Source organism: Sesamum indicum, linkage group LG8, assembly GCF_000512975.1.
Source record: "Sesamum indicum cultivar Zhongzhi No. 13 linkage group LG8, S_indicum_v1.0, whole genome shotgun sequence".
Classification (NCBI taxonomy): Eukaryota; Viridiplantae; Streptophyta; class Magnoliopsida; order Lamiales; family Pedaliaceae; genus Sesamum; species Sesamum indicum.
In genome coordinates, this window is record NC_026152.1 from 2,903,222 (window position 1) to 2,914,865 (window position 11,644).

At 35.4% G+C, this 11,644-nt stretch overlaps 2 protein-coding genes across 3 annotated transcripts; both read right to left on the bottom strand.

Annotated features, from left to right (window-relative positions):
- Positions 1,039-2,752, bottom strand: LOC105167498 (2-oxoglutarate-dependent dioxygenase DAO-like). 2 transcript variants are annotated; one of them, XM_011087257.2, is made up of 4 exons: positions 2,327-2,752; positions 1,642-1,957; positions 1,347-1,560; positions 1,039-1,192 (listed from the first exon to the last, which is right to left on the bottom strand). In XM_011087257.2, the coding sequence occupies exons 1-4, from the start codon at positions 2,659-2,661 to the stop codon at positions 1,131-1,133; spliced, it is 927 nt and encodes a 308-aa protein (XP_011085559.1). In that variant the 5' UTR covers positions 2,662-2,752; the 3' UTR covers positions 1,039-1,130. The 2 variants fall into 2 exon arrangements, with proteins under 2 accessions (XP_011085559.1, XP_020552058.1); XM_020696399.1 differs by having other exon boundaries at positions 1,039-1,242.
- Positions 3,636-5,159, bottom strand: LOC105167500 (2-oxoglutarate-dependent dioxygenase DAO-like). Its single transcript, XM_011087259.2, has 3 exons — positions 4,706-5,159; positions 4,089-4,401; positions 3,636-4,006 (listed from the first exon to the last, which is right to left on the bottom strand). The coding sequence occupies exons 1-3, from the start codon at positions 5,146-5,148 to the stop codon at positions 3,761-3,763; spliced, it is 1,002 nt and encodes a 333-aa protein (XP_011085561.1). The 5' UTR covers positions 5,149-5,159; the 3' UTR covers positions 3,636-3,760.

Sequence of the window (11,644 nt, forward strand, 5' to 3'; positions counted from 1 at the left end):
TAAATGGGAACCGGTCACCGTGGAAGGTTCCTTAGTCTCTTCCCCTGGAAGGGTCTCTAAACGGGCACCGGTTAAGGTCGAAGGTTTGTTAGTATTGTCCGTTGGGCCAGTTTCTAAACGGGCATCAGTCAACGTCGAAGGTTCGTCAATATTGTCCGTCCGCCGAGTTTCTGAATGGGCATCAGTTAATGTCGAAGGTTTGTCTGTATTGTCTGTCGGGGGAGTTTCTAAATGGGCATCGGTCAATGTCGAAGGTTCATCTGTATTGTCTGTCGGGGGAGTTTCTAATTGGGCATCATTTAATGTCGAAGGTTCATCAGTATTGTCCGTTGCGGGGGTTTCCAAACTAGCATCGCTTAATGTCGAAGGTTCATCAGTATTGTCATTAGGGGGAGTTTCTAAATGGGTGGTTGGTTTTATTGTTTCCTCCAAAGTTTCATATGGACGCGAAGTTTCAGACAGTTTCTTGGTAGAGTCTCTTATGGTGGGGTAATACAAAGGGATTGTTAGAAATATTGTCAGGGCAACAAGTGGAGCAAGCTTTGATGTTTTCCTTCTTGCTTGGGGCTTTCCGACAGGGAGTTCAGACCCCTGGAGCTTCATTTTCCGGTTGTAAGGAAAGAAAAGAAAGAAATCGGGAGAATAACAAAAGTTAGAGAAAATGAAGACGAATGTTGCGGTGAGATCGTTAATAAAGTGATGGTTTAAATTTTGTGTGGATGAATGTATAGCCAGTTGGAGGGAAAGATACTCTTTCAAGTAATATATATATGGGAAAATGACTATTGTTTCATTTGTACATATATGTTACTACTATTAAAGTTGTTCAATGATGGTTAAAGCGAATTCCAAGGAAATTTAAGGTATGGTAAGGGATTCTTGAAAAGATATAGGTAGCTGTTGCTGTAGCTGTAATAATCTCTTTCAGCAACTACCACTCATATTTTAGTCATATCTCTGTTATAGATCCATATAGCAGACATGTAGGAATAATTGAATATTACTCCTATTTTAATATGAATTATCCAACTATGCTTAGGAAAAAGTTCAGTAAGGAATTTTAATTAAGTATTGACATTATTACATCTAAATAAGTTATTCATCTCTTTCGTGGATCCAACGTGATCAACTCAAACAGCATCATCTTCTGCTAAACATTGATCAACTTCAGCATGACATGTGCTGTATGTAGCTGAGAAGAAGTCCAACAATATGTGTTTTTCAAACATGTGCTTTTTATAGCTGACGACCAGAAAGCAAAAGTACTCTTAAACATGTGTGTTGAAAACAATGTAGAATTCTAGACTTGATTCAGGATTTGACACGAAAGAGATCAAGAGCTTCACCTGCATTCATGTGTTTATAGAATCTAGTTTTCCGAAAATCTTCAAACCCAAATGGAACAAAGAGACGAGGATTTTCTGGAGTCACTAATTCAGGCGGTGCCTCAACCATTGCTTCCTTTGGTCCTAAGAGAAACGTAGCAACCGAAATTCTGATTCCTTCTTGTTTGCAGACAACCCGATGCTTCACATTGTAGAATCTTCCATTGCTCCACACCTATACATGGAAAAAAATAAATTTCACGAGTCATTACAATGTGATCGTCTTAACTAGCACAGGGAGAACAGATTAACTTACTGTAGCAATGTCTCCGAAATTGACTAGGAGGGCTTCCGGACGAGGCTGAACGGCAACAAATTCACCTGGTTTCCGCATCACTTCAAGACCACCAAATAGCTCATCATCCTGCACTATGGTAAGAAACCCGTTGTCCGTATGTGTTCTTAGCCCATCCGAACCAATTGTTTCAGGCGTAAAGGGATATTTGTTAATCCTGAATTGGCAGGGCCAGTTCTTGAAAGGAACATCTCTCAGACCCAAACCTTCTCCTATTTTACATCCAATATCCATGATCAGCTCGTGTACTGCTTTAGCGTATCTTGTAATTGTGGCCCTGATAGTGCAAATTCCAAATGTTAGATCTCGACTGTAGAACTACAACACAACTTCCCAACTTTACAACATTATAATCTCTGCAATAAACATCCATTACCTAATTTACAACATCAAAACTCTTATTTACAAGAATCACCAGATTAATAACAGCAATTCCTCAACTAAAAGCAACAGCTCCAAAAACTCAGGTTTCAAGCTAAAACGGAGTTTGCCTTCAAGTTAACAATTCCAAGAACATCAAAACCTCCAGATGTAAAGATACTACCTTTCCAGAAAATGGAACCAAACAAACACCCCTCTCAATCCATTCAAAAATCAAAAGAAAACCGGAACGTTAGCAAGTAGAAATTCGTATAAAAGTTGGAACCTTTGCAGAGGAGTAGCATCCAACTGGGCACAAAAGGCATCAACAGCCTGAGAGGAAGCGATGTCATACAGACCCAAACCCTCGTGAATGGGATTAATCAGTCCCGGAACTCTATAGCCACTGCCGGCGATCTCATCCACGTTGCGCTGTTTGATCTCCAGGGGAAGATCCAGCAAAGATGCTACCACTTCCTTCATCTCGTACATGAGCGAAACTGGGAGAATGCTCTCGAAATTCACAATCCTGAAGCAACCCCATTCCTCAGAGGCCTTGATCAGCTTCGATAAGCTGCCTGGAAATTCTCGGAAATCGATCACCGGAATCTCGTCGGCCATTGCTCCGGTAGAAGTGCTTGTGTTAATGCCTGCCTATTTTAATTTTCAGAGGATTGTGCAGACAGCATTCCGCTTTTGTGTTTTACTTTAGTTATATTATTCCAACAAGTTGATTAATATACTAATAAGTTTCTAGTAATAATTAATTGAAAAAAAATAAATTGATGTTAAATTCATATAAAATAGAACACATTACAACCACCTCACTTAAAATTTAACATGATTGTGAATACTTTTTATTATTTAAAAAATTACAAATACTCCTGATATTTGATGAAATTATGTAATTTTTAATGAAGATATAAAATTATCAATTTTGTCCTTAATGTATTTTTTAAAAAAATTAAAATATAAAAAAATCGAACAGAATAAATTAAAAATTCTAAAAAACTATTAAAAAATTATCCACTTAAGTCATAAAAAGAATTAGAAAATTTTTAAAAATAAATAAAATTATAATTTTTAATCTACATTGGCATTTTGGTTAGTTCACCACAGAAAATATATGAAAACTTAGCGGATTGAGCTAATTGTTACAAGACTGTTAAAATCAAGAGGGTATTGATAATTTTTTAAATAATAAGGGAGTGTCTGAAAATTATGCTAAATCTTTAAAAACAAATATTGTAATTAAATGTATTAACATTTCATGAAGATTTGAACTCATGAGTCCTTACTAATGGAATTGGAACACGTAATTTCAGCCTTAATTATTAAGTTACAACTTTATTGTTGTACATCAATATTTTAGATACGTGCAATTCAGCAACTTTCAATTTCATTTCTATTCAAACTTAATTCGGATTAGATGTTTTTTTTTTTTAAATTAAAGAGAGTTTGGTAAAAGAATTTTTGAATGGTCGTATTTTAAATGATTTTGAAAATAAAATGTGACCAATGTTTTATTTATTTTTAATTAAATAGTGATTTCGTATTTGTTACAATCAAATTCAAACAAAATAATCTTGGCAAGAAAAACTAAACCAATCGAATTCAGACAATAACATGCCAATTCAGCAATGTCAGAAAGTTGATGCACCAATACGACAAATACACAAAAGTTGAGGTATCAAATTATTGCAATTTGTCTCAACTATTATTAGTGAAGCCGCAACCGATGAAGGGCTTCGCCGGTGTCGAGCTTATTTGGGATCCGTAGGTTTCTGTAGTCCAGATAAGTGAAAGGAACAAAGAGACGAGGATGTTCCACATCGACCAACTCCGGCGGAGCCTCCACCGCGGCCTCCCTCGGTCCTAACAGGAACGAAGCAATTGAAATCCTTATGCCTGCTTCCTTGCACATCACGCGGTGTTTCACATTCAAGAATCTCCCGTTGCTCCACATCTTTCACATTACACGTATAGGAGAATGCTATAAAATACTATAAAGCTTATAAAATCCAAAAAATAAGATGATAATAACTTACAGCAGCAATATCTCCAAGATTGACAACAAGGGTTCCAGGGCAGGGATGAAGTGCCACAAATTCCCCAGAAGGTTTCATCACTTCAAGTCCACCAATTTCATCATCCTGAAGAACAGTGAGAAAGCTAGCATCTGTGTGCAGTTGTAGTCCAGAGGAACTCACAGTTTCAGGGCTGAATTTGTAGCTGTTGATCCTGAACTGACAAACCCAATCCTCAAGTGAAACATCATGCACCCCAACCCCTTCTCCTATTTTATGTCCAATCTCCATCATCAGTTCCCTCACTGCTTTAGCATACTTTAAGATTGTTGCCCTGATGGTAATTGCAGCTTATTAGAGATTGATTGGCAGGTATAACAAAAACACCTTTTCACAATAAAAGGGATGTTTACAACAGTTTAAACAAAACATTTTTCTGTTTTTGGACATAGTGATGAGCGTTTGAGGTTGTCTTGGAACAGCCAAAATCACCAAAAATGTAAATTTGTACTCATGATAGTGTCCTTATAAAACGCGGTACGAGATTAGGACTGGTTTGTAGTGCTAATGTGTTGTGTGTGTGTGTTGTATAACCACATAACTCTACATGTATAAATATGTGTTTGATAGTTTCCGACCTTTGATGAGGAGTTGCTTCCAAGTTTGAGCAGAAGTCGTCAACAGATGGCGTAGAGGCCATATCATACAGCCCCAACGCCTCGTAAAGCGGGTTTATTTGGGAAGGCGCCATATACCCACTACCGGCGATCACATCCCGATTTCTCATCTTGATCTCCCTCGGCAGCTCCAGTAGCGACCCCATCACCCCTTTCATTTCCAGCATCAGCGATTCCGGGAGAACCCCCTGGAAGTTCACAATCCTGAAACATCCCCACTCTTCGCACGCCTTTATCAGCTTCGCGGACTCGCCCGGAAAATCCTGCATATCGATCACCGGAATTGGATAGCTGCCGCCGGCGTCCGCCATTTCCCGGAGAAGTTGCTGTCTGAAGGTGAAGGAGTTCTTTCCAACTTTTGCTTCTGCTCGTTGGACTCTCTTGTTTTGCCTTGCCAATTGCATGGGGCGTTTTTTATTTTTTTCAGTTTCCTCAATTGTTTGATGTTGCGTGTAATCATGAAAAGGTGTTTGGTTTGGAGGGTAGCGCAGACAGGATTTGACAATTTTTTTGTGGTGGTCGGTTCGTCCAACGTGGGTTAGTTTTTGTTTCAAAGAAAAGAGAAGATCAGTTGTCTGAAGATATGGAATAATTCCTTCTCAGGCTGGGGCTGCCGAACAGGTGAATGCAACTCACATATTTCTCAGTTCTAAGAAAACGACTTTCAACTGCTACTTCTTTATTCATGATCTCTAGTAATTTGTGTTGTGGAAAATAATGTGATTTGTGTTTATAATCACATCTCAAAATAATACTAAAATATAAAATATTATTATACATATTATGACAATTACATATAGTATAGAAATGAATGAAATAAAATTAGAAATTAGAAAAGCTGCACCGATGGAGAGTCACGACACTTGTCGCTGACTTAAAGCCATGATTGCCTCCCTACGTGCAGGTTTTAACGACTGACCATGACTCCAGAATAAAACCCCATTAGCTCTCAACAGTGTCTCATCCCATGTGCACGACCATGAGGAGACTAGGAACCAGTCCACAGTCACGTTGCAAAACTCTACAAATACTTGTGGGAGTATAAAATATTTCTCAATTCATAAGCCATATAAAATCTATATCTCTGTCAATGTGCCAAATGAAAAAAAGCTAATGGCCCTTTAAATAGTTATAAGAATTTGACCGTTGTAAAATATTAAGTGACCTAATTAAAACTCATAATATTATAATAAATTCAATTATAAATAGGTCACATAAATATATAAAATGTAACGGTCAAATATTTATTAAACCTTATAAATCCACAATTAAATCATCATAATAATGAGGCCATAAACCTCAAATAAATATCAAATTAAACTGGCACATTAAGATCAAATAAAGTGTTGGAAATAAGTTGACATTGTAGAAAATTTTCAAGCTTATTTCCAACAATCCCCCACAAGGTTTAAAATTTTCGAAATCAAAATATGTAATAAAATAGTTGCAACTTATACCGTGCAATCGGTGCATGTACCTTTCGGGCTTGAACATACACTTAGTGTTGAAAAATCCATTTGAAGGAGCAATAATGGACTTCGCCTTGAATTATGCCCCTTAAGCCAAACTTCAATTACCACACACACGATATAGACTTTAGGACATGGTTATAGTGGTTGAGCGCGTTAATGGCTACGCTCTGATCCTGATTCTCGTGAGGTCTCTAGGGTTAGCTCAAACCTATAGTCATGGCCCATGACAACTCTCACTTAGGTGAGCCCTCCAAAGGTATGTGTGACCCATACCTCGCGGAAATCCCGCCTTTGGTCTCATTAAGGGTCAAAGCCCAACCTAACATCACATTTTATAGCACTTCACCTTAGGGATGGGAAGGAGATCATTGTATTTTTTTTTTTTTTTTTATACTCTCTCCTCAAAATAATGTGCTATATATAAGTCTCGCAGTGCGGGTTGTTTCTACCTATTGAAGCTTCTTCATGGGGTCTCCAATCACAAAGGTTGGGTTACTCCCGGAGTTGACTTCCTTACGGGCTTAGCCCATCCCCTTCGATGATAAAGGATCTTGCCTCTGCGCTAGTCCCCTGAGGCACTTTTCCATCACATGAAATATTATATCACATGCCTCTTTTTTTTTTTGTTTTTTCACTATCATGTCAAGCACATGACCTGCATATCAAAATAAGAACTCCACAAAATAATAATTCACATGTCTTTATTCTTATTGCATACTCTCTCTGCATTTATAATTCAAAGAAAATAATTTCTCAATCATGAAAGCAAATTTCACATATCTTTATTTTAATGTGTAACTCTTGCACATTCACATTTCAAAAAAATTATTTTCAAAATTCATGATTATATTAATTACCACATTTTACTAGGTCCATCAGTTCTAATTAAACACAATATAAATGCCACATAAGGGTTATCACAATATCACATTCTATCATATTTCAACCCCCACACTCCCTTTTGACATTGGAGAAAATAAGCAATCACATAAATTCCATATCTCCATTACTTCTGTTGCTCTAATAATAAAATATTATATTGTGCATTTCTATTATAGACAAGTAAAATTTGTGCATACCCCCACACTTGATAAGATTTGCAAGAATTTAATTGTTCAATTAAGGGTATCATTAATCACCCAAAATAAACACAATAATAATTGCATCTTAGAATGTTATTAAAATATAACCTCCAACATTATTCAATCTAATCATTCATTTATTCTACTAAATAATAGAAATTCAATTTCACCAAATACTTCTACATGTTCATTCATATATGAAGCATCCCAAGTCAGTAAATTTGTAGCCGAAAGAAAAGTACTCTTCACCCATACAACTGATCACTTAGGCATGAGTATTTGGAATAATCTCATAAAATTGTTGTTTATATAAATACTTGCAGAGCAAAGAGATTTCGACTCTAATATTTGAGAATCAATATATAAATCCAATAATTTGATATGTGAACTCATATATAAAAAAATATATATAAGATTATATAGGCTCATACTTTTGGGTATCTCATGCATTTTCTAGTCATTCAATTTTTATAAAAAAATTAAACAAGCTTATCAAATGCTAATCTCATTTTATAAATTTGTTGTGGATGGATGAGAAATACATATCCTATGTGTATGGTAGTTACAAAATCATGAATATAATGTTTCTAAAGGCACATTCATACTCATTAATAATTTTTAATAATAATAAATTTATTCCCATTCATTTTTAGCTCTAAACTTGATTATTATCCTTATAATTAAATTAATTAGCCGTTGTTCTCAATGGCCATTACAAACCTAGCTAATTAACAATAGTTATGGAAGTTAATTACTGCTTAATAAATCAAAGAAATTGTAACACTCAAATAATTTGCATATTTCTCTTTTTTTTATTCATAGTTTGCTTACTAATAATTCTATTTATGATGATTTGGAACATAACTCCATTAATGAATAATGAAAATTTACCTAATGGTTTATCACAGAGAATGCATAATTTCTTTAGGCAATTTTCCTTTTCAGAATGTACACATAAACTCGTTGTGCATATTTGACAAACAATTATTGTGCACAACTTGATAAAAAAATCTTGCTACAAAGAGTATAACATGATAAAAGAGTCATACAATCAACTCTTGGAATTTCATATGAGGCAAAATTTTCATACCAAACTCTTGACTTAGAGATGAGCAAGTAGAATTTCAAGGCAATAAATAAAACAGTATATTTAAAATACTTCATGCAAATTTGTTAAGGCTCCATATGTACTCTCTTGCAATTCAAACACCAATCCAAGAAAGAGACCATAACAGAACTAATTAAATTTCACTTTCTTATGAAAACATAAAAAAAAATAGACATACCTCTTACAGCATGATCGAATCACATTGGCCTTATTAAATTCTCATACCATTTTGTTGACGAGAGCTCTTTGAAGTATCAAATATGTTCCACTTTTGGAGTAGCTAATGCAACATATATACCTCAATTTTCATTTGAAAATCAAATGCCTCGCACAAGAACAAACTCTGAATTAGAATTGTAATCATGCAGTTTTCTTTTTTTTCAACACAAATCACATTCATAATCATGGCTTTAGATTGTTGTGGAAAATGATGTGATTTGTGTTTATAATCACATCTCAAAATAACATTAAAACATAAAATATTATTATACATATTATGACAATTACATATAGTACAGAAATGAACGAAATAAAATTAGAAATTAGAAAAGCTGCACCGATGGAGAGTCACGACACAAATCACATTCATAATCATGGCTTTAGATTGTTGTGGAAAATGATGTGATTTGTGTTTATAATCACATCTCAAAATAACATTAAAACATAAAATATTATTATACATATTATGACAATTACATATAGTACAGAAATGAACGAAATAAAATTAGAAATTAGAAAAGCTGCACCGATGGAGAGTCACGACACTTGTCGCTGACCTAAAACCATGATTGCCTCTCTACGTGCAAGTTTTAACGACTGACCATGACTCCAGGATAAAACCCCATTAGCTCTCAGCAGTGTCTCATCCCATGTGCACGACCACGAGGAGACTAGGAATCAATCCACAGTCACGTTGCAAAACTCTACAAATACTTGTGGGAGTATAAAATATTTCTCAATTCATAAACCATATAAAATCTATATCTCTCTCAATGTGCCAAATGAAAAAAAGGCTAATGGCCCTTTAAATAGTTATAAGAATTTGATCGTTATAAAATATTAAGTGACCTAATTAGAACTCATAATATTATAATAAATTCAATTATAAATAGGTCACATAAATATATAAAATGTGACGGTCAAATATTTATTAAATCTTATAAATCCACAATTAAATCATCATAATAATGGGACCATAAATCTCAAATAAATATCAAATTAAACTGGCACATTAAGATCAAATAAAGTGTTGGAAATAATTTGACAATGTAGAAAATTTTAAAGCTTATTTCCAACAATTTGTCAACCCCTAAGCTTCAAACCAGAGCAGCTTATGGTTTGCCCTAAGAAATGCCTTAATGATTCCCGTCAGCTAATCTCACAAGATACACTCTTCTTGCTGCTATCTCATTGAAATCCAGACAGTGTCACCTTTAAACGCCCGCGCACTTTCTAGTCTTGACTTACACAATCAGTGGCCGGAGAAGTTGCCAAAAGCTGTGATCCCCTGCCGACAGCACCAACAGTCTTTTAGGTGACAATGCAAATGGGATAGCACTGACAGTCTTTTAGGTGACATAATGCAAATGGGACTTGTTCATCTCAATCATGGTTCAAAGTCCTGGTGTTAATATTGAGGGATATTGTTTCACATCAATCTTGATATATCGCGATATATGAAACAAATATAAAAGATGCTCAAAAAATTCCAAAAAAAAAAAATAAAATTACAAAAAAAATTTAAGTATCACAAATTACTATATTATATAACAAACCAAAATTTTTATCATATCAAACATCGATAAAATTAATCATAAAAATGCATAAGATAAATATGCATCATGACACTGAGGTTTGACGACCCATTGTTTTTAACAAGAGTTATCAATATTCAATACATCTCAGCTGCAAGGTCTAATTTAATTCGAAAATTTACTCTATTTTTTGTTATTTGATCAACTTTTTTGGTTCTTAATTTCTACTTTTTCACTATCATGGCAATTTTCAACCCCCAACTATGGACCAAGCCATTAACATGGACAGCTTTTTCACTATCACTCTCAACATGGACAGCTTCAAGTATAACCAAAATCCTTGAAACCAAACCATTAACGGCCTCTGAAGTGTTTAAACACAGAGAAGAGAAACCACTATGCAGAAGCTTTGTATTGTATTGATCGTATCTACTATGGCTGCCTCTCAAGCGTTTAAACACAGAGAAGAGAAACTAACTGCTGCTAACGGAGTCTAACCAATGCTAACTGATTTGAAGCTAACTAAAGACTTGTTACAAAATAATAGAAACGTGTGCAACTTTCACATTAAGCAACTAAGGAATAAAGCGTATAACTAAAAAATTTGTCAATGGATGCGATTAGGGTCTGTTATCTTCTTCAGGAAGCTCTGCCATCATCCTTTGTCTGCTGCAACTTTGTCAGCAGCTTTCTATGGCCCATCTTCGTACATTCTTGACTATAAAATCCGATTTTATTGGTGATATATCACTGTAACGACGATACGGAGTCACCTGAGATAATATATGTAATCGGGTGAATTTATGGGATCAATATCGGCCGATAGTTTGAACCATGATCTGAATCATCAAGAGGTTGAGCAACCTGAAATGTGAGATATCTCCTTTGAGAACTCGTTATCAACTGCAGCAGTGTTCTTTGCTTCATCTGAATCAACAAGACGTTGAGACTGTAAAGCAGGCGCTTATCATTAATGTTGGTCCTTTCACAACCTCCCCACATCTATGCCATGTTCCATAACCAAAAGAGATGATTTTATAACATAAATTTTACTTGTAAAATAGCTAGGCATACTTGAAAGTAAAGATGGAGAAGACAAAGGAGTTGCAAGATGTCATCCCCGGGCAAATATAGACGATTAGTGGGACACCTGCTTTATCTTGGATTCATGTATCCAGATATTTCTTTCCATGTTCAGCAACTAATTTCAGTTTCTCCAGCATCCTCAAACATCTCACTGGGATGCTGCTCTCTGTATCCTTCATCCTCGAACATCTCACTGGGACACTGCTCTCTGTATCCTTCGCTATTTGAAGGGTTCAAGTTCATTGGGTCTTTTCTTCCCTGCTCACAACGCTCTTACTCTTTCTGCATACTCCGATGCTAGTTGGGCCTCGTGTCTTGATTCCAGATGCTCAAGTACCGGCTTTTGTGTCTTTCTTGGGTCTTCACTCATCTCGTGGAAGACCAAGAAACAGGCCATA

What these genes read in the sequence shown, in the direction of transcription:
- LOC105167498 (XM_020696399.1), bottom strand. Translation starts at nt 2,661, where the DNA reads ATGGCCGACGAGATTCCGGTGATCGATTTCCGAGAATTTCCAGGCAGC. An exon ending in GATGCTACTCCTCTGCAAAG is followed by an intron (nt 1,958 to 2,326) that starts GTTCCAACTTTT and finishes TTGCACTATCAG; the next exon opens with GGCCACAATTACAAGATACG. An exon ending in ATTTCGGAGACATTGCTACA is followed by an intron (nt 1,561 to 1,641) that starts GTAAGTTAATCT and finishes TTCCATGTATAG; the next exon opens with GTGTGGAGCAATGGAAGATT.
- LOC105167500 (XM_011087259.2), bottom strand. Translation starts at nt 5,148, where the DNA reads ATGCAATTGGCAAGGCAAAACAAGAGAGTCCAACGAGCAGAAGCAAAA. An exon ending in GAAGCAACTCCTCATCAAAG is followed by an intron (nt 4,402 to 4,705) that starts GTCGGAAACTAT and finishes AATTACCATCAG; the next exon opens with GGCAACAATCTTAAAGTATG. An exon ending in ATCTTGGAGATATTGCTGCT is followed by an intron (nt 4,007 to 4,088) that starts GTAAGTTATTAT and finishes GTAATGTGAAAG; the next exon opens with ATGTGGAGCAACGGGAGATT.